General features: G+C 41.8%; 1 protein-coding gene across 1 annotated transcript; it reads right to left on the bottom strand.

Moving 5' to 3' along the window:
- Positions 1–8,378: 8,378 nt before the first annotated feature.
- LOC132711823 (vomeronasal type-2 receptor 26-like) lies at positions 8,379–10,085 on the bottom strand. The gene is made up of 2 exons (XM_060691586.2): positions 10,041–10,085; positions 8,379–9,573 (listed from the first exon to the last, which is right to left on the bottom strand). The coding sequence occupies exons 1-2, from the start codon at positions 10,083–10,085 to the stop codon at positions 8,692–8,694; spliced, it is 927 nt and encodes a 308-aa protein (XP_060547569.2). The 3' UTR covers positions 8,379–8,691.
- Positions 10,086–23,742: the final 13,657 nt, after the last annotated feature.

Below are 23,742 nucleotides of genomic sequence, written 5' to 3'. Positions count from 1 at the left end.
AAATCTTTTTTATTACTTCTTCTTCCACAGGTATTTTCTCTTTTTTCCAATTTTGAGCATAAACCAGGGGTTCTAAAATTTTTTACTACTGGTTCTGTGGGCGTGGCTTATTTTGTGGGTGTGGTTTCATGGTGTAGTTTCATGTGACAAATCTTTAGGATTTAGCAGAGGTACTGGTCTACCAGGCTTTTAACTGCTTGCAGAGCTGTACCAATCTACCCATTTGTTCTTGGAGCGTTCCGGTCTACCCATTTGTTTTTGGAGGCACCGGTCTACCCATTTATTTTTGGAGGCATCGGTCTACTCATTTGTTTTTGGAGGCACCGGTCTACCCATTTGTTTTTCAAGCGCACTGGTCTACCACCACACTGCCTTTTAACACTGATCAGCTGTAGGGCGGCCCTTTGAAGCCCCGTGGCGAGAGTTTAAATAGTTTTTTTTCCTTCTACCCAATCAGCTGGGACTTGGGAGGCAGCGAATAGATTGGGGGTGGGGCCAAATAAAATGTAAGAATAACATGGAGGGAGGGTTGGAGGGCCCACCTCCTGAACAAAGAGAACCGGTTCGGTGACATCATATCGTCACCGCTACCGGCTCAGCTGAACCGGGAGGAACCCACCACTGTCATAAAAAATTCTTGCAGCTGCTATTACATGTATAATCAAATAAATTTATTCCTTTTTAATTTTATCTGGTAGGATACCCAATAGGAACAGCTCTGGTTTAAATTCAATACGTATTTGTTTCATTTCTTTCAGCCAAATTTTAATTTTATTCCAATAATTTTTTGCTTCAGGACATGTCCACCACATATGATAATAAGATCCTGGTAGTTGGTGACATTTCCAACATTTTGCTGATTTATCTTTAAACATTTTTGCTAACTTCTCTGGTGGCATATACCATCTATAAAACATTTTATATTGGTTTTCCTTGTATGTGGTGGACATCATTAATTTATAATTCCTTTCCCATAGTTGTTGCCATTTTTAAGATCAATTGAATGTCCAAAATTTCTTCTCCAAGCTATCATTGTTTGTTTCACCTGTTCCTCCTCCAATTCAATATATAACAAAAAATTATAAACTTTTTTTATTAAATTTTCTTCTGTTCCTGTGAGTATCCTATCTAACTCAGTCTTTTCAAATAAAAACCATGTAATTTAGCATCTTTTTCATATCTTGTTCTTATCTGCATATACATATATCAATCTATCACAATCCCCTGTTCTTCCAGTTCTCATTTCTCTTTCAATTCCCCCTTATCTGTTAACAAATCCTTGTATCTAACAAAATTTCCAAAATTAAAAACATTTGGGTGTATTAAAGCTTCCATTATTGATAATTACCGTTCTGGAGAACCGGTAGTGGAAATTTTGAGTAGTTCAGAGAACTGGCAAATACCACCTCTGGCTGGCCCCAGAGTGGGGTCGGAATGGGGATTTTGCAATATCCTTCCTATGGAGTAGGGTGGGAATGGAAATTTTGCGGTATCCTTCCCCTGCCATGCCAAACAAGCTGGGTCCACCAAGCCACACTTTGCCCACCAAGCCATGCCCACAGAACCGGTAGTAAAAATAATTTGAATGTCACCACTGCTATCATCTCTGTCATTGTATTTTTATTCTCTTAATCTTGTTCCAATAAAGGAATAAATAAATCTTCAGTTTGGATGTTCATGAAAGCATGTCATATTTACTGTAGCTTTATATCTATATAGTGTAATGCCAAAATATAATCAACTTCTCATTATTCATGTCAGGGTTCCGACGGATGCCCTAATTAAATCATGAACCTTAAGCCAAGCTTCAAAAGAAATCCAGTTATTTATTAGGAGCTTCATGTCGGCACATTCCCAAGTGAAGCCAACTCTGACCCCACATAATTTACGCCCCAATCATGACCCTGTTTCTCCCCCCAGGATGTGTCATCAATCACATTCACCAACAGAGCAATTTTGCGGGTTGTAGAAATCACTCCTCTCAGGCTGCTGTGGTAACCCTGAGATAGAGCCTTGAGAGAGATAAGTCTGGAATGTGCATCTGTCTTTGGCTGCCATGCTGTTTTGTTGGTTTCCCATCCCCCTGGCCTATGGCAACTCAAGAGCAAGCCAGGGATGCTTTGTGAGTTGACATTTCAATTAAATCATTCAATTTATTTGAACTTTGCAAGTGATAGGCATTTTTGAAATTTCTATGAGAACAACAGTCTCATTGACAACACTAGGAGCTTCTTGCCAAAAGAAATATCAGAGAGAGATAGCAAACTTTGTTATGTCAGGATCAAAGGAATCCTATCAAAATCACCAGAACTGATTCTGCCTATTTTTTTCTCTACATTATGACTTGGGAGGAAGAAATGAGGACAATTATTCTTACAGTTCAGGAGCCAGGTAAGATAAATGGTTACAATGGTATGAAACCTCCACACCTTCTTCTACTCACAAAGAAAGTGTGAAGGTTTCTTACTATTGTAACTGTTTCTTAGTTTAGTTTAGTTTAGTTTTATTAAATTTATATACCGCCCTTCTCCCAAAGGACTCAGGGCGGTGTACAGCCAAGATAAAAAACCAACAATATAAAAGTTAAAAACAATTTAAAATTATTAAATAGTTTGGCCCACAATCTAAAATAACATAAAATAACCCATTAAAAATAATATTTTAGGCCAGCCCTGCTTGATGGAATAATAGTGTTTTAAGGGCGCGGCGAAAGGTATGAAGGTCAGGAATCAGACGAATCTCCGGGGGCAGCTTGTTCCAGAGGGTAGGTACCCCCACAGAGAAGGCTCTCCCCCTGGGCGTCGCCAGTCGACACTGTCTAACTGACGGCACCCTGAGGAGACCCTCTCTGTGGGAGCGTACTGGTCGGTGGGAGGCTATCGGAGGCAGAAGGCGGTCTCATAGGTAACCAGGTCCTATGCCATGGAGCGCTTTAAAGGTGGCGACCAACACCTTGAATCGCACCCAGAAGACCACCGGGAGCCAGTGCAGGTCACGCAGGAACGGTGTTACATGGGAGCACCGAGTCACCCCCATAATCACCCACGCGGCCGCATTCTGGACCAGCTGGAGCCTCCAGGTGCTCTTCAAGGGGAGCCCCATGTAGAGAGCGGTACAGTAGTCCAGACGGGAATATTACTTACTATTGTAAAAAAGTTTAGAATAAACTTTTTGCAAAACCAAAGCATTTATTTTATATACTTACTTATTTGCAAAGCTAATATATCACTCATATCAATTCACAACAATCCATAAAATGTAATTAAATTACCCTTACCCCCAGGCACCAGACTAAATATGCTCATTGCTCGCAACCTCCATCCTAACCAAATGCTTGGGGGAAGATCTGTATCTTCCCAGTCCCTAAGAATGCTAATAAGGGATGCTACCAAGTATAGGAATACCCAGTTGCTATGTGTGGCTGTGAAAGGTGGACCATAAGGAAGGCTGAGCACCAAAGATTTGAGGCCTTTGAACTATGGTGCTGGAAAAGACTCCTGTGAGTCCCTTGGATTGCAAGGTGTTCAAACCGGTCAGTCCTAGAGGAGATCAACCCTGACTGCTCTTCAGAAGGCCAGATCCTGAAGATGAAACCCAAATACTTTGGCTATCTAATGAGAAGGAAGGACTCACTGGAGAAGAGCCTAATGCTGGGAACGATTGAGAGCAAAAGAAGAAGGGGACGGCAGAGAATGAGGTGGCTGGATGGAGTCACTGAAGCAGTAGGAATGAGATTAAATGGACTCCAGAGGATGGTAGAGGACAGGAAGGCCTGGAGGAATGTTGTTCATGGGGTCACAATGGGCTGGACACAACTTTGCAACTAACAACAACAACATTCATGACTTTAGAGTGATTGTCCTATATTCTACAGTTAACAACAGTTAATGTGATTCCTCTGCGACTAAACATTAACTTATCACATAAAGTCTCTCCCCTCCTTGAATTTGGTTTTTAAAAAGTATCCCTTTTATTTAAACCAAAAGGAACAGGGAAGCTGCAAAAGTGTTAAAGGGTGGAAAGAAAGAGTGGAGAGGGTGGTAGGAATTATAGAGTAAATGTAAGGAAGGGAAAGAAACAATGGGGAGAAAATACCAGAGATCTCACTCTGTTCTAAGGTGTCATTCAATCACTTTATTGGGAGTTACTGTTTAACTATTGTTAATAAATAAACAAAATAAATATGAATAAATAAGTTGTTGACTCTCCACAGTACCTATGTAAGCAGGCAGAACCCATCCAGGCAAGATTCATTGTGGGACAGTGTTGGCAGTGCCCAGTGTTGCCCAGTGTTGAGGCTGACACTTGTGGAAGAACTTAAAAAGAAACTTTGCAAACTCAGGTTTTACAAAATTATCCCCAGGAGCCTTTCCTCTAAAGCAAATTGGGATGACCAATAATGACTTGCCTTTTTCAAGATGAGGAATAGGGGAAAGGAAATCATTTCTAGAAAAGACATTGGAGGTTTGTGGTTGGAGAAGATGACGCAGGAACATATCGATTTAAAACCTGGACTATTCCTGTTCTGTATTCTACCAGAAGCTTATAGTAAAGAAAATACTTGATTATTCATGTAATAACTGCAGCTAGAATTGTATTTGCACAAAATTGGAAAAGTGAAGAGATCCCTAAGAATGAAAATATGATTAAGAAAATATTAGAATGTGCAGAAATGAATAGATTAACACTTGCAATCAAAGGAAAGGAAGAATCTGATTATTACAATATATGGGAGTTATTCTATCAATGGTTAGAGAATAAATATGAAAGCAATGTATTATAAAGGCAAATAAATTAAGAAGAGAAATGTTATAAGAGTAGGTATGTTAAATATTAGTAGTAATGTAAGAATAGACACAAATAACAAATATGGTGGTAAATTTTAATTTAAAAAATTATATATATACAATGTATATATAAAAAGAAAAGACATTGGAGCAGGTAAAATCAATCACCAGAACCCTTGGACGAGCTGACAATTATCTTTTCAGTTGGTGGGTTGGAGGCTTGGAGAATGAAAATTGATACAATCGAGCTAAGATTCCAGACATTATTCCAGTAATCCAGTAGTCTCCTGGCTTGTAGTAATGGAACCACTCCTTTTCTTCTATGATCACCTTAAATGGACATTTCATCAGTGTACTGGCACAGGGAATTTGAGACAGAAACTGAAGCAGAAAAAGCTGTATTTGCAGCAGCAGCAACATTTGACATACAGTATACTGCAGGAGATCCTTCCTAGAGTTTTTTCTTCAGCACAGAGCTAAATCTCAGAGATCACAAAAAGACTACAACTATAGTGAAGAAAGTCCAGTTTGCCCCCAGATTTGGAAGAGCTATCTGCAATTTCAGACTGCTAGAGTATTTGCCCAGCTTTTCTCCAAACTCTGATCTCATCACAGGAGGCTGTTACAAATCAGATTATCACATGCTGTCTAACCCATTTGTTGTCACATTGATTGGCCAGTAATTGTGGTGGTGTAAATCCCATAAACCTTGTTCAAAGGAGAATAAATAATCATGATTTTAACAATTAGAAGGGGAATTGGGAACGAGCCTTGGCCATCAAAGTGTGCTGTTGGAGAAAAGAGTTTTCTTTGACTCAGGAGAATAATCCTAATTTGAGAATTGAGAAAGGAACAATTCAGGGAAGTTTGATTGTTTTTTAGTCTCCAAACTTATTCTTGAGATTGTAAAGATTTAAATGTGAAAAAACAGTTCAACACTTTTGAAATAGGCAGTGGGCCATTATAATTCTGTCTTATTTTGTCTGGTGTGGATGACACCATCTTCTTCAGTGAAGGTTAGATCAGTGGTGGGATTCAAGTAATTTAACAACCAGTTCTCTGCCCTAATGATTTCTTCTAACAACCACTTTATTTATTTTTATTTATTTATTTGATTTGATTTTTATACCACCCTTCTCCAGCAGGACTCAGGGCGGTGAACAGCCGAGATAAAACAGAACATACAAAATTTAAAAAACAGTTTAAAAGATAATTAAATAATTTCGGCCCACAATTTAAAACAACCCAATTAAAATCAATTTCAAATTGAAACCAAACGGATGGGATCAAGCCAGCCCGGCTAGGTGAAATAAATGAATTTTCAGGGCCCGACGAAAATTCCGGAGGTCTGGTATCATGCCTATCTCTGGGGGTAGGTCGTTCCAGAGGGCGGGTGCCGCCACAGAGAAGGCTCTCCCCCTGGGGGTCACCAGCTGACATTGTCTGGCGGACAGCACACTAAGGAGGCCCTCTCTGTGCGAGCGTACCAGTCGGTGGGAGGCTATTGGCGGCAGAAGGTGGTCTTGTAGATACCTGGGCCCTAAGCCATGGAGCGCTTTAAAGGTGGTCACCAACACCTTGAAGCGCACCTGGAAGACCACCGGGAGTCAGTGCAGCTCGCGCAGGAGAGGTGTCACATGGGAGCGCCCCGTTGCTCCCATAATCACCCGTGCGGCCGCATTCTGGACCAAGGGGAGCCCCATGTAGAGAGCATTGCAGTAGTCCAGGCGGGAAGTGACTAGTGCCTGAGTGACCGTGCATAGGGAGTCCCGATCCAGAAAGGGACACAACTGGCGTATCAGGCGGACCTGATAAAAAAAACCCCTGGCCACGGCCATCATATGCTCTTCTAAAGACAGCTGTGCATCCAGGAGGATGCCCAAGTTGAGAGCCCTCTCCGTGGGAGCCAGTGATTCGCCCCCAATAACCAGCAATGGCACCAGCTGGCTATATCGGGACGCCGGAAGCCACAGCCACTTGGTCTTGGAAGCGTTAAGTCAGAGCCTGTTTCTCCCCATCCAGGCCTGCACCACCTCCAGGACCAGGACATCACTTCAAGGGCATCGTTGGGGTGGCCTGGGGTGGAGATGTACAGCTGAGTGTCATCAGTGTACTGATGGAACTCCACCCCAAAGCCATGGATGATCTCACCCAGCGGCTTTACAATAAATGTTGAACAGAAGGGGTGAGAGGACTGACCCTTGCGGTACCCCACAAACAAGGCACCTCAAGGTTGACCGCTGCCCCCCTGTCAATACAGATTGCGACCGGTCAGAGAGGTAGGAGGAGAACCACCGCAGAACAGTGCCCCCAACCCCAACCCCTCCAATTGGTGCAACATGATACCATGGTCGATGGTATCAAAAGCCGCTGAGAGATCTAATAGGACCAGGATAGAGGAGCAACCCCTATCCCAAGCCCTCCAGAGATCATCCACCAATGCGACCAATGCCCTTTCCGTGCTGTGCCCAGGCCTGAAGCCAGACTGGAGCAGATCTAGATAGACAGCTTCATCCAGGTACTGTGGCAGCTGCCACGCCACCACACTCTCAACAACCTTTGCAATAAAACGAAGGTTGGAGACTGGACGATAGTTAGCCAAAACAGCCGGATCCAGAGAGGACTTCTTGAGGAGGGGCCTCACCACCGCTTCTTTCAAGGCGGCCAGCAGGACACCCTCACTCAAAGAAGCGTTAATAATCCTCTGGAGCCAACCTTGTGTAACCTCCCGGGAAGCCAGCACCAACCAGGAGGGACACGGGTCCAATAAACATGTGGTCGCATTCAGCCATCCCAGGATCCTGTTCACATCCTTGGTAGCCACAGGATCAAACTCCTCCCAGATAACACTCTCAATCATGCCTCAATCATCCCATCCGGACTTACCCAGTCAGTGGCCAGACCTTCCCGAATCTGAGCGATTTTATCATACAGATACTGCACAAAATCATGGAGCGGATGGAGGAGGGAGCGGGTCACCCTAAACAGGGTGGCTGGGCGATTATCTGACAATGCAATAAGAGTGGAAAAATAGCTAGATTTTGCCGCTTTTATCACCACTAGGTAAGTTTTAATATGAGACCTCACCAGTGTTCAGTCAGATTCGGAATGGCTGGTCCTCCAACCGCTCTCCAGGCGTCTTTTCCGGCGTTTCATAAGCACATCTTCATTGTCACAGCATGTCTACATGATTCCCCCACCCAAATCATTCAGAGTTGTACATATTTTTTCTTTTGATTGAAGATTGTCAAAAATAATAATTTGTCTCATTAATTGATTCAAAGGGACGGAGAAAAAAATTAAAGTTGCTCCAATGTTCATGTCGATATTTTATCTATTCTTAATATATAGCATGTTATCTGTCTCTCTGTTTTTCTCTTTCTTGATCTCTCCCTCCCTCTCTCTCTCTCATTTATCTATCTCATTTACCTAACTATGAATGATCTTACATTATCGAGCCAGAAGAGATCAACTATATACAGTATTTAATATTAACTACTTTTTAAAACAAAGTCAGAACATCACTCCAGAAAATAAAATAGAACACCAGCACACCAACCTATATAGTAACAAAAACACACATCATCATTAGCCATAGTCTTTAATTTAAACCAAAACCATATCAGAACATCTCTGGTCACAGTTTGTCTGGCCTGGCCTTAGAAATTTTATTAATGTCATAATATGAATTATGAATAATATGAATTCAGATTAGGACAGTTGAAGGATATGATTACTTCAAATAGTTTGAGTTTTTTAAAGCAACTTTACTACTCAATTACTATAATTCAAAGTTCACATGGAATGAAGAAAGATAAGCGACAACATATAAAATATTACTTCGAAGTATGTGATTGTATGCTGCATGTAAACTGTACAAAAATAAACACCAGCAAAAGGAGACTTAATGATTTTTTATCATCAGATGTTCTTTGGTGTTCATGTCAGGTCTCAGGATAATAATGTAGCATTTTGGGATAAAGATGCAGCCCAGTAAACCCAGGCCAGAGGCCAGGATGGAGAAGATCTGCACGGCTACCATGTATTTCCCCTTGGTGCTCAGATAAGTGGGAACAAAGGAGATCCAAACGCTACAAAATACCAACATGCTGAAGGTGATCAGTTTGGCTTCGTTAAAAGCCCCTGGCAGATTTCGAGCCAGAAATGCCACCAAGAAACAGATGGCAGCCAAAAAACCCATGTAGCCAAGAGCAGAGTAGAACATGGTGACAGAGCCTTCATTGCACTGCAGCAGGATGTGTTCTGGTTGGGAATGAAAGTCAGAATCTGGGAATGGGGGAAAGACTCCCAGCCACATCATACAGAGGCCTACTTGAATACCAGAGCAGGATAAAACAATAGAGTTGGCCAGACTCTTCCCCAGCCATTTCCTCATGCTGCTGCCTGGCTTTGTGGCCAGAAAGGCCACCACCACCATGACAGTCTTGGCCAGCAAGGAAGACACAGCAACTGAGAAAACAACACTGAAAATGGTTTGTCGGAGGAGACAGGTCATTTTCACGGGGCGACCGATGAATAGAAGGGAGGTCAAGAAAGAAAGCAGGAGTGAAACCAGGAGGATGTAGGTGAGTTCACAGTTGTTGGCTTTGACTATGGGAGTGTCTCGGTATTTCATGAAGATTCCCAGAATAAAGGCGGTGGTTAGGGACAAAGCGATGGCAAAGAAAGCCAGGATGAGTCCCAACAATTCTTGATATGATAAGAAGCTTATATTTTTGGGAACACACTGATCTCGCTTCTTATTGGAATACTGGTCATCTGGACACTTTTCACAATGGGCTGCACCTGAGAAAAAAAATGGTTAGCATGAATCTGTTTCTGCAGCTGTAGGAGCATGAAAACCACATCAGAAATCAATTACTTCATTTTCAAAGAATAATATAATATTTCTGCCCAGGGATATCCATGCGATACTACATTAGTTAACACTCTTTTTAAAGATGAATGAATGAAGATGAAAGTGATTATCAGTTCTCAAATCTTCTTTCCCAAAACCAAGCAAGAAAGTAACAACTCAATAGAAGTCAGCAATCTTTCATTATATATTTTAATGCTCACATCATCCAAATTTGGCAATAGTGCCCAGTCTTTGTAGTTTGTGGATTAAGAAATTTAATGTTTTTCTTGCTTCTTCATCAAATACACCAAACCACCCCCCCCCAAAAAAAACAAGATAGAATATTGATTGTATCTTTATTTTGGGGGGGTTATTTTTGAAGCCACCTACTGTACCTTCTTGCCCAGAGAATGTTCCTTCCATACACAGAGAACAGTCATAGCAGCAAACTGGGGCTCCCTCTCTCACAAGCTTGACATAACCTGGGGAGCAACTTTCTGTACATCTTGAATAAGGCACCACCTAAACATAAACAGAAAAATTAGTCAGGGCAATATTTATTTATTTTTTATTTATTTTTCAAATTTATATGCCGCCCTTCCCCCATAGGACTCGGGGCGGCTCACAAAATAAAAACAACACAACAATCCAAATAGTAAAATTAGTCAATTTAAAATCCCCAGACAATTAAAAACCCCCACGGTTATTAGTTATTTTTTTAAAAAAATGTCTTTTTAAAGGCTGAAGATGAATGTGATTATCAGCTCTCAAAACTTGTCCTCTTTCCCAAAACCAAGCAAGAAAGTAACAACTCAATAGAAATCAGCAACCTTTCATTATTTATTTATTTATTTATTTATTTATTTATTTATTTATTTATTTATTTATTTATTTATTTATTTAGTCAGATTTATATGCCGCCCTTCTCCCGTAGGAATTGGGGCGGCTCACAACAATAGAAAAAACCCGACAATAAGTAAAAATTAGATAGTATTAAAACCAAATTAAAAATACCCAAATACCCAAATTAAAATCCATGGCAGGTCAAGGAATTTGCTGAAAAAGCCATGTCTTCAGCTCGGCGCGGAAAGTGCGGAGGTCAGGGGCCGTCCAGAGCCCGGTGGGTAACCCATTCCAGAGGGTCAGTGCGACCACAGAGAACGCCCTCATCCTGGGGGCCGCCAGCTGACATTGTCTGGCCGACGGCACCCGGAGGTGGGCAGTCCTATGTGAGCGCACTGGGTGGTGGGAGGCTGGTAGGAGGTGGTCCTGCAAGTACCCCGGGCCCATGCCATGAAGGGCTTTATAGGTAAGTACCAGCACCTTGAAGTGGATCCGAAGGGTCACCGGCAGCCAGTGCAACTCGCGCAGGAGAGGTGTTACATGGGAGTAGCAGGAAGCTCCCGTAACAATCCGGGCGGCCTCATTCTTGACCAGCTGGAGCCTCTGGGTGCACCCCAAGGGCAGCCCCATGTGGAGGGCATTGCAGTAATCCAACCGAGAAATGATGAGAGCATGAGTGACTGTACGGAGGGCATCCCTGTCTAGGAAAGGGCGTAACTGGCGCACCAGGTGAACCTGTGCAAAAGCCCCCCTTGTTATGGCTGTCAGATGATCCACCAAGGACAGCCATGAGTCAAGGGAGACGCCAAGATTACGAACCCTTTCAGAGGGAGTAAGCAGCTCCCTCCCCATCGGAAGTGATGGGGATGCTAGATCAAGAGATGCCAGTAACCACAGTCACTCAATCTTGGAGGGGTTGAGTCTGAGCCTGTTCCTGCCCATCCAGACCCATACCGCCTCCAGGCACTTAGACATCACAGAGAGGGCATCCCTGGATTGATCCGGGGTAGAGATGTACAGTTGGGTATCATCAGCATATTGATGATACTTCACGCCGAAGCTGCGAATAATCTCACCCAGCGGTTTCATGTAGATATTAAAGAGCAGGGGGGAGAGAACCGACCCCTGCAGCACCCCACAAATGAGGGGCCTCGGGGAGGATCTCTGACCCCCCGCCCAAACAAACTGCGTACAGCCCGAGAGGTAGGAGGAGAACCACTGTAGAACAGTGCCCCCCACCCCCAATCTCCTGGAGCCGTCGCAGTAGGATACCATGGTCGATGGTATCAAAAGCTGCTGAGAGGTCAAGTAGCACCAGAATAGAGGAATAATCCCCATCCCGGGCCCGCCAGAGATCATTCACCAGGGCGACCAATGCCATTTCCATGCTGTGTCCGCACCTGAAACCCGATTGGTACGGGTCTAGATAATATATGAATATATATTATATTACTAATATATGAATTAGACGGATTTACTGAAATCAACTGGCTTCCAGAAGTTCAAGAGCACATTGAGCAAAATCAGTCAAGAAGTAGTGGCATGAACTTTAGTTACTCTACTTGCAAGGGGCAAGTGAAAGGTCATTCTCTTTCTCTATTAATCTCCATTGTAGATCCCAAAACAAACTCATTGCCTCATTCTTTTTTCCAAAGGAAAATAGTTCAATTGCAAAAGGTGTTTCTCCTTAGGGCATGTATGAGAATGCTATAACAGGAAACCTCGAAAATCAAGGTTCCTCTAGAGTCCGTATCTTTCTCTCCTACAACTGATTATTATATCATCATCTTTAAATGACTTTTTTTAGCAACCCTCACTTTCCTTGCCAGATTCTTAATAATATCTTTCTCTTATGCAATTCAGAGGGCTAAACCCTTCATATTCTGGATTTTTCTCCCAAAGGTGCTTTTTCAAAAACAACTGATCTTTGTTTTCCCTTGAAGACATTTTGCTTTCCATTCCAGAAGCTTCTTCACTTTTGACTGAATGGTGAAGTATGGAAGGATTTATATTACTTCCAGTCAGCTGGTCATTAGCAGTCTTTCTGAAAGTTGTTGAGGCCACTTGGAATTTATCTGTGCCCTCAGGGTCACATGAATTGTGCAAATGGATGTGGAACCTTCCTGCAATTGCTGAATCTATATCCTGTTTACAAGACAATCTTTTCAGCAGTTCCAAATCTTTCCATCCTCCACTATTCACTGAGAACTGAAGAAGCTTCTTGGATGAAAAGTGAAACTTCTTGAAGGGAAAACAAAGCCCAGGTGCCTTTTGTAAAAGCACCTTTGGCACAACCATGACCTGGATGACTGAGAATCTCCATAGACATTCTGGATTTTCTCTTACTGAAAACAAGATAATTTGATGTACTATAAATTATGGCAACATATTCCAGTTTAATAATGTAGATTGCAAATTCCGCAATACAATGCAGCAGGTTCCATTGTGTGGTAGATTATTGTAAAATCTCTAAAGTAAAATGATATGTAATAAATTAATGAGGCTTTATGTTCTCTTATTTGGAAGGTATCTCAATTGGCCTCAATAAGAATTATTTCTGAGCAGATGGAGATAAATACAAGAGCAAAATCCAAGCAGCCTCAACTACTTTGTTAAATAAAGTTGGCCATTGGACGGCACTTTGATTGACAGAAATCTTGACTTCTGAGGAGGCTTGTCTTTCTACATTCCCAATTTTCACCGCCACATGTGATTTGTTCAAAACTGATGTCCACTGCATGATGCCAAAGTCACCAACAGGAACTCCATTTCCATCAAAAGAAATTCCATCTCTGGAAATATTGTGATGTTGGAAATTTCTCAGGAAACTATGAAGCTGCAGAAACATAGAAAAAACATGACAATTTGAGCCTTTATTCAATGTTTTTCTTGCCAATAATCTGGATTGGAGGTACTCTGAATAATTCAGCTTCTTCAAATCACCACTGCAGTCTGAAACAGATCAATTCAGCATTTCATGGGAAGCTTCTTTCAGACATTCTCCAGGAATTTACAGCTCTTTTTCAAATATTTATCTCACTTATCTTGAAAACATGGTGTTGTGGTCCGCCAGCAGCCTGGGGAGCTGGCAGCCAAGTCGGACAGCAATGAGGCTGAGGAAGAACATGGGCCAGTCCTGAAGGCTGGGGAAGACCCTGATGAGGGCTTTGCGTCGGAGGCAGAGATGGGGCCAGGACCATTGGGGAATGAGGTGAGGACTCCAGAGCCTCCATAGACTGATAGTAGTGAGGCAGAGGAAAAAGAGGACCCTATTCCTAATGCACGCATGAGAAGAGCTGCCAGAAGGCAAGAGCAGCTCAAGCAAAGATGACAACTCGGGAGTAGGGCCAAGAGATGATTGGCCCCTCCCATAAGGCTTAAAACAGACCAGCAAAGGCATTTGGGCTTTGCCGGGAAACAACGTTGGTAGCTTCGTCTTCTTCATCTACATCTTGCATTTATTTTTGTATCTGTGACTTCTGAATGTTTGCCAAGAAAGGCCTTTGGCAGTTTGCCTAATTGGATCAAGGTTTGCGATACGATTGAGGAATTTACTTTAATTTAGTTGAACGATGCTGGGAATGAAGTAATTCTCAGCTGTTCAAATAAAGTTTGTTTATTTTTTCACTGACTGATTTTCCTACTACTTACTTGGGCCTGGGTCACAACACATGGTATAGATAACACCACTATCACCAGGTGGCTTTGTACCTTTCTGACAAATTATATTCAATGTGTAATCCTCTGGGGACCCTCATCCACATGGAGGGAAGTAAGCAATGGGGTACCCCAAGCTTCCATTTTTGGGCCAGCACTCTTCAATATGTTCAAAAAAGATCCAGGCAAGGGAATTGAAGGGGAACTCATCAAATTTGCAGACAACACTTAGCTGGCAGGAATAGCCAACACCCCAGAAGAGAAGCTCAAGATCCAAAAAGATCTTGACAAATTGAACATGGGCCCCTACCTAACAAAATGAAATTCAACATAGATAAAAGTAAGGCTTTACATTTAGGCAAGGAAAACCAACAGTACAGGTACAGACTATTTGAAACTTGGCTTATTGCCAGTAACCATGAGAAGGATCTTGGAGTCCTAGTGGACAATCACTTAAATATGAGCCAGCAATGTGTGGCAGCAGACAAAAATGCCAATGCAATCCTAGGCTGTGTTAATAAAGGGATAGAATCAAGATCACCTGAAGTTCTAATATCGCTTTACAAAGCCTTAGTAAGGCCATATTTAGAATACTGCATCCAGTTATGATCAACACAATATACAAAAGATATTGAAACTCTGGAAAGACTGTAGAGATGAGCAACAAAAATGATTAGGTGGCTGGAGGCTAAAACATACCAAGAACAGTTACAGGAATTTGGTATGTCTAGTCTAAGGAAAAGAAGGACTGGGGAGAAATGATATCACTTTTCTAATATTTGAGGGGCTCCTACAAAGATGAGGGGGTCAAAACATTTCCCAAAGCATCAATAGGCAAGACAAGAAACAATGGTTGGAAACTAACAAAGGAGAGAAGCAACCTAGAACTAAAGAGAAATTTCCTAACGGTGAGAGCAATCAACCAATGGAATAGCTTGCCTTCAGAAGTTGTGAGTGCTCCATCATTGGAGGCTTTCAAAAAGAGATCTGGGCAACCATTTGTCTGAAATGGTATAGGGCAGTGATAGCTAACCTTTTTCTCTTTGTATGCCAAAAGTGCTTGTACACGTGATAGCATGCGTGTGTGCTGGCACCCATAATGCAATGCACGACCCCACAGCACATGCGTGCACGACCCCCCCACCATGCCCCCCGGACATACTCATGAGCATGCAGCTCTCGCCCCTTGCACATGCACGTAAGGGATGGGATTCAAAAATGTTAGTAACCTGCACCACGGGGGGGGGGGGGGGCTTTTCGCCCTCCCAAGGCTCCAGAAGCTTTCCTCAAGCCTCTGGAAGGGTGAAAATAGCCTCCACCAGACTTGGAAGCCCTCTGGAGGCTGGAAACGGGCCAGTTTTTGGAGTTCCGATACTTCCTGTAGGCCATTTTTTCACCCTCCCCAGGCTCCGGAGGCTGGAAATGGCCTCCCCTGGGCTCTGGGGGGCCTCCGGGGCAAGAAAATGGGCCGTTTCCACACTTCCAGAAAGCATGTGCCGCACCTCCCCTGTGCTCCTCCCACCCCCTGCATTCAACCCCATCCCCCACACATGCGCACACATCTCTCACATCCTGCGCATCCCAAAAATCAGGTGGCCGGCAGGAGGCCCTCATGGGTATAGGATCTCCTGCTTGATTAGTGGGTTGGACTAGAAAACCTCTGAGGTCCTTTCAAAATCTTTTATGTTTTATGTTTTGCTGCTTCACCATCACAGCCCATCTGAGGCAAGACCATTTGCAGATATGGGAAAACTTGTAATGGGAGAAGATGGAGAATACAATTTTGCCATCATTCCTGATCAAAATGAAGTTAGAGTTTAACTTTGGGCTAGGAATGTGACAAAAATTGCATAGTGATGTTATTTCTTTCAAAGAATAGCTATGGAAGCATATGCATTAGTTCAGGAGATGTATGGATGAAACTTTTGTGCCCCCAGAAGATGCTTTGATTTATATCTTGTTGCTAGAAACTTTTAGCCAGCAAAATTCAATCTTAATCCAGAACAAACAATCCAGCTGAACTCCTTAGCTTGGATATCACTTTGTGACCACAATAAAGAGTTGAGGATTGTTGGAATATTCTGATGTTTGTTCAGTTTTGAAAATTACATTGTCACCATAGAGCTATTTCTCTCACTAAAGCATCCCAAACTAACACAGGTTGTTTAACTTTGGAAGATTTTTCTCTATCACCTCTCTCTAACTCACTGTCAGGGTTCCAAGTAATACACCCATAGCAAACAGGACTGTGAGGCAAGCAGGTTCCTCAAATATCAGCTTTATTGGACATATCATATAGACATAAGATGGTGAAAACTGACTCTAAATCTTCACTAAAATGTGGATAGAAAGGGAATATTTTTCAATATAATAGTGGCAAATTTAAAAGTTAGAAAGGGGACGGAAACTAGAGAGAGGGGAATTAATTGAGTACATATCTTTATATAATAAGGTGAAGTAATAATAAAAGGGGAACATAAATGTGTGTAATACTATTAGAACCATATAAGTCTGTTAAATGTAACAAGTATGATTATTAATATTTTATTTGCAGTAAAATGAATGACATTTAGAATATGGTGATTGGCATAAAAATAACACATTGAAATATGGAATAACTAATAATGCAAGATTATAATTCAACAAAAATATGTGTACTATTACCAGAACTATATAAACCAGGGGTCACCAACCTTTAGGACCTCAGGGACCACTAAATTCATAATTTTAAATCCCACAGACCACTAATATGAATTAGTGACAGGATGGGGTCCTTCAGGCACTTAGCTTGACTGCTTGTTAGTGGAGAGAAGTGCCCTGGGTCAACCCTAGCTCTGCTGTCCATTGCAGCTAAGAATCTCAAATACGGCCAAGAATTAATGTTTTTCTTGTGGCCAGCCTGGGCATTTGATCAGCCCCCTGCAAACTCTTTCTCTCAAGAAGCCCAGCTAAAGTTTGCGTGCCACTCACAGAAGCGGCTGGTTTCCAAGGGAGGGAGGGAAGGGCTGGAGCTACTAAACAGGTGGCCAAGCTAAGTGCCTGAAGGATCCCATCCCGTCAGTAGAATGGGATTAATTGTTTTGGCAGGCCACAGGGGCCATAGTTCGAGGATCCCTGATTTAGTGCAATATAAAAAAATGCAAAAAAATTTCTGCAGACCACCAAAATGTATACTTGTACCAAAATGTAAGTCACTCAGGTGCCACACTGTTCACACATTGATATCTTTCTAAAAAATTAAAAAATAAAAAACCTGAAAAAAACAAAAAAACATTTAGAGACAGTTTAATGTTAGGGTTCCAAATAATACGCCCATAGCAAACAAAACTCTGAGACAAGCAGGTTCCTCAAATATCAGTTTTATTGGACATATCATAGAGGCATAGGCTGGTGAAGACTGACTCTAAATGTTCCCACAGTTCTCACCTAAATAACCCTGGTAACTTCACTCATCCTCTCGCCAGTCATCGGTGGGAATGTCCTTGGTTCCCAGGAGAAAATATTTTATTTTGGCTACAAAACTCCAGCTATCTCTATTTCCCCCTCCCTATCCCTCAGCTCCAGTGTGGCAACACTGAAGCATCAAAATGGCCACAGTCAGGTCAGCTTCAGGGTTGACACTCACTCTCAAATACCACAAACTGGGCAACTACTCTTTGGAATATCTCACCCCTTTCTACATCTAATTTAATATTGAGGAATTGGAAGGGGAGAATCAGTGGTGGGATCCTGCTAGTTTAACAACCGGTTCTGTGATTGTGTGCTTCATGTGTGCACATGCTCATTGTACATGGATGGAGGTTTAGAAATATTAACCTTCTTTGTTATCACTAGGGAGTAATGCAGCAGAGGCACAGCAATCCACTGTGCTGCACCAATCAGCAGAGAAGATAAAGATAAATAAAGCACAGGGGTGGGTGGTGGGCTGACCTGCTCATTGCAGTGAACTGGTTTGCTCCCAGCTGATCGTCGGAGCAATCCCAAACCCTGGGGAGAATCAATGGAACCTCAAAAGAGAAGACTTACCTGCCATGGCTGTACAATCTGGGGTGGTTGATGGTCTCCAACTTGCATTCTCCTCTTACTCCATTGGGAGGAAGAGGCAGCACTAAGGACCCAGGCCACAATTTGAATTATTTTGGAAATACTGGAGGAATCCATAGACAGGATTCTTGCAATCACATCAGGGGGTGGGAATTCCCAATTCTCTTTTTCTCTGCATTTTTTCCAAACTTTCTTAGATAACACAGGACTTGAATAGGAACATTGGAACGCTTCCTTTCCATACGATAAGACAATAGATGCATAAGAATTAATGTCATCATACTGAGTCCTTCTCTTTGACTGGATGAGGAAGGAAAACAAAGCATATTTATTTTGGAGATCAACCCAGTGGTAAAAAATATCTACACTTGAAGCTGTCAAAGTTGTTGCAATCCACACCCTTCCCACAACGGATGTATTAGTCATATCAATTGCTCGTATTATTAATGCTAACATTCCCGAGGCCTGAAAATCCAGTTGGCATACTATAATTTTTATTTGACTCTTCATAAGAGAGTAGAACATTTTCCTTTTTTTTTGCGTGAGAGTTTCTCCAGCACTTGTCTTCAAATTTGCTTCTGGGACGGTTCCTGAGAGGACAATGCAAATCCCATTTTTTAGAGCGAGAACTTCCAAGTGTCTTTTGAATTTTTCTCCTTTTTCATTATCCCGAGAAAGGAGGCCGATCCACGTCCATTGGAACTGCAGGAGCAGCTTGACAATTGCTGAGTATAGAGGTTCTTGGTTTGGGGTCATCCGATATGAAAAAGGAAAATGATGATTTTGCTCAGCCATCTGGTTGATGACACTATAGTTGATCTAAGATGAAAGAAAAGATATTGATAGTTTGTGCCAGTTTTAATGATAAAAGTCAGATGGTAAATCTAAGGGCCTTTCCACACTGCTGAGAGACACTTCAAACGATAACTGCTTGAATTTTGCTGGTTCCCTTGATGTTCTGTCCTGTTGTCTTGTATGCTCCCTTTGAAACCAGGGAGCTCTGAATTATCTGTGGGTGATGTTCATTGGTGGTCCTCATAGAGTACACCCTTCTGGTCACATTAGAACTCTGTGGGTCACCCATCCACTCAGTCAATTAGTCAATTAGAATAGAGCTGGAAAGTCTTCTAGTCCACCACACATGTATGTGTGTGTGTTTATGTAAGCGAGTGCTTTGTGCACGTGTGCAGCATTCAAAATACACCAATTTCAAGTTGTATTGTGTAGGGTATTCTAGGGCAGCCCAGGTAAGTAAAACAGCTGAGGTGCAGAAATCCACCATGCCATGCAAATCAGCTGAGCTGAGAAAAACGGAAATATAGGACAGGATAGGGCGGGTGCAGCTGGGCAGGTACAACTGATCACCGGATCTACCAGTTCGCTTGAACTGGTCCAAACCAGCAGCAACCCACCAATTTATGTATACACATATACTTTGTGAATTTATAATTATTTGAGGTGGCATGCATAGCCATATCAGTGGGCATGTGAACTCAGCTCCAGCACACATGCGCCACTGGCAAGCTGATTTTCGGGCCTTCTGGAACCACCAGAAGTAGGGGAAAAGGTTGTTTCCTGCCTCGGGGGTGGTGGGGAAGGCCCATTTTTTGCTGTCTCCAGCCTCCACAGCCTTTCTAGGAGTCTGAGGAGAGCGAAAATGGCCTCCTCCCCGGAGGCCCTCTGGAGGCCAGAAACAGCCCATTTGTCAACTTCCAATGGGACACCCCACCCCACCCCACTCCTGGCACGCAATGGCAAAAAGGTTAGCCATCACTGGTATATAGAGACACTCACACATACAAACACACACACCAGGGATGGGTTCTACTTACCTTTACTACTGGTTCGCAACAGGATCGCCTTACTTCTGCGTATGCGCAGATCACTTCTCATGACGTCAGGGTCAGTGGGTGGATCTGACTGACACACACCCATATACATACATATATATGTGTGTGTATATATTTATATGTAGCATATACCTACTTTGTGTGTGTGTGTGTGTGTGTGTGTGTGTGTGTGTATTTGTTTTCTTTTCTTTTCGTAGGCCTTTATGTGTATTTCTCTTTAGCCAGGTTCTTCCCACGTAAACCAAGATTTTTATGGAGCCCTAGTTCAGTGAAATCACAATCCACTAGGTTCTAGGCTATTTTCAGGCAGCCAGCAAGCTGAATTAAAAATTATTTCCACTCTTCTAATATTTACTCTCTGACTTTCAATTTATTTGGAGAAATATATACAATTGCTGCCTTCTAGGCAAATCTGAACATTTTACAACACAGAATTAATTTCATTTGTCTTTATACCTGTGGAATTTTATAGATGCTCAAGACATTGGAAATATGATCAAAGAGTTCGGAATCCATCTCTTCAAGAATCGCCAGCAGGTTCTTTTCTTTTCCACATCTGTAGTTTGGGATGTTCTCCTGTCCTGTAGACAGCACATCCAACATGGCTTCATATGTCATTCTTGCACTGAAAAAGGTCTGATAGATGTTGTAGCCCAGGGTGATGTTGGGTAAGAGCCTTGAATTCTGGTTGACTTCATGAACAGCCAACAAGAAGGGCAGAATGTGGTAGAAGTTGTTCTTACTGCAACGTAAGAAATTTCATCATCTATTTTTTTTGCTCTATATCAACCATTTATGTGATCAACTTAAAAGCAATTTAGTTTGGATTTTCATGAAGATAATCAACTTCTCATTATTCATGTCAGGCATCCGACGGATGCCCTAATTAAATCCTTGAGCCAAGCTTCAAAAGAAATCCAGTTATTTATTAGGAGTTTCATGTCAGCACATTCCCAAGTGAAGCCAACTCCGACTCCACATAAGTTATGCCCCAATCATGACTCTGTTTCCTCCTTCCCCCCAGGGTGTGTCATCAATCATATTCGTCAATGGAGCAATTTCGCGGGTTGTAGAGATCACTCCTCTCAAACCACTGTGGTTACCCTGGGATGCTGCCTTGAGAGAGTTAAGTCTGGAATGTGCATCTGTCTTTGTCTGGTGTGCTGTTTTGTCGGTTTCCCATCCCCCTTGCCTATGGCAACTCGAGAGCAGGCCAGGGATGCTTTGTGAGTTGACATTTCAATTAAATTATGTCAGGATCAAAGGCAGTGGTGGGATTCTACCAGTTCTAGATGTTTTGGCCGAACCGTTTGTTAAATTGTTGGCTCGCACCGCCCCTTGCCCCGCCCCTCCACACCACTATTTATTGCCAATAAATAGTGGTGGGTGAGGGGCAGGCGAGCCAACAATTTAACAAATGGTTCGGTGTTTTTTTGTAATTTTATTGGCCCGCCGAGCCAGTAGTGACGACATGACATCACCGAACCGGTTCTGGCCCCTGCCCCCCACCCCCCACCCCCCACCGCGTTATTCTTACCTTTAATTTGCCCCCACCCCCAATCTATTGCCTCCTGAGTCCCAGCTGATTGGCTAGAGGGGAAAAAACTGTTTAAACTCTTGCCGCAGGGCTTCAAAGGGCCGCCCTACAGTTGATCAGTGTTAAAAGAAAACAAATGAGTAGACCAGTGGTTCCCAAAGTGGGCGGTATCACCCCCTGGGGGGCGTTGGGATGCCTTAGGGGGCAGTAAGAGGCAAGGGGTGGCAGGTAGGTGCAAACAATGGGAAATTTAGGGCAAAAGAGGAGAGTTCAAGATTTTAAAACACAAAAGAAAAATAGCTCTATTTAACTAGGGAATTGTAATAATTGAGATTCTATTAATTGTATATTGTGTTGAAAGCAGAAATGGTTAAGTTGTGGTTTGGAGGAAAGCCACCCTGAGTCTTCGGAGAGGGGCCACATATAAATTGAATTAATTAAATTAATTAAATTAAATATAGGGGAAATTATTTGGTTTATTATTATTGGTAAATATAATTAATTGATTTGTAAGAAATTGATTGCATGGAAATAATTGGAATATTTATGTTCATGTTGATTAATATACAAAAAAGATAGTTATATAACTAATTGATTTATATTAAAATGTTGAATTAAACAACTGTAATATTACATAATTAACCAATGTGAGGATGGATATAAAAATTGATGACAATGGGAAGGGGTATAATATAGAATAGAAGGGAAAAATTGAATTTGATTAAGATTAGAGATGAGGATGAAGGGTAATATTGTTTTTTTTTAAAAAAAATAGATGAATAAATATGGCAAAAAGGAAATATAGAAATTGTAAATTTAATTGAAATGACTAAACACTGTTTAAATTTGTGAACCGGCCAAATACTCTGTTCAAAGAAAATACATTGTATGTTTGTAGGTGTATTTCTAATTATTGCTATTTATTCATATTTGTTCTCTTTTATTCTTTAAAGTTTAACAATTCATTCTTTATCTTAATATCTTTATATTTGTTTGGGGTTGCCTTTCTTCCATTTCATCTTTTTTATTGTACAGCAATCTTTCTCCTCAAACCTACCACCACTCTCTTTTCTTTCCTTCTTACTTTCTCTTCCCCCCACCCTCTTTTTCTCCTCCCTACTTCCTCTTCCTTTCTCCTTCTCCTCCTCTCTTCCTCCCTCTTTTACCCTCACTCCTACTCTAATTTCCCTTCCCTTCCTTCCTTCCTCCCTTCCCTTCCTTCCCTTTCTCTCTTTCCTTCTTCCGTCTCTCTTCTCCTTCCTTCATCCCTCTCTATTGCTGTATTCATTTTCAATTTTATATTTTCCACTATGGAGTCCCCGGTCTTTTTTTCATTTATCAAGTATATTTCTCAAAATTTCCCCTCATCTTTTTAATTTTTAGCAGTATATTTCATCTTATTCTATTTTTTCTATTGAACCCAGTGTAATCATCTTTATCTTTTTTTCCCCAATTATTTCCTTTTCAATATTATCTCCTTTGTCAGATATAAATGCCTTATTCTCTAATGTGTAAATAGTGTACAAACAGGGTATCAGGGGTTAACTTATTTTTCACTTCTTAATGTATTCATAATTCACCACTCCCACATATAGCTCCACCCATTGTATATATAAGGAGCTACCTACACCCTTTCCCTTGCTTCTATCTGTGAATATTCAGTGAATATAGAATGCCTATTGTAAATAAAAGAATATATAGTTAAATCTTTAACTCTTGCTAATCTTATTGAGTCTGATCCTGGAAATATTGCAACAAACTGGTAGCAGAGGATGGTTAATTGACTCAATAAAAAACTTTAAAATGTCTAAGAAAGATAGGCCCAACACCAGGGCCTACAGCAAAGAAATGGAAACGGAACAAGAAATAATCAACGAATCCACAAACGCAATTTCGAGAGAGTCCGAAGAATACACCACTGAAGACGAAGAAATAATTGATGACCAGGAGGAAATCGAAATAGAGAATAACGAACTCAGGTCAGAGATATTAAAACTATTAAAAAGCCAGAAGAATGATGAAAGCCTCATCGCGAACCTCCAAGATATGCTGAAGAACAGCGGAGCAGCGAGAGAGAAAAACATCACTAATGAAAAGCCTAAAGACCCAAAAGTAGTGAGTGATATGATTGCGGAGAAAATCATTACAAAGAAGAAAAACGATGAT

The sequence above is a fragment of the Pantherophis guttatus genome, chromosome 2 (assembly GCF_059756535.1).
Source record: "Pantherophis guttatus breed Tessera chromosome 2, ASM5975653v1, whole genome shotgun sequence".
NCBI lineage: Eukaryota > Metazoa > Chordata > Lepidosauria > Squamata > Colubridae > Pantherophis > Pantherophis guttatus.
Note: the sequence above shows the minus strand (reverse complement) of the source record. Positions and strands in the feature narration are given on the sequence as shown.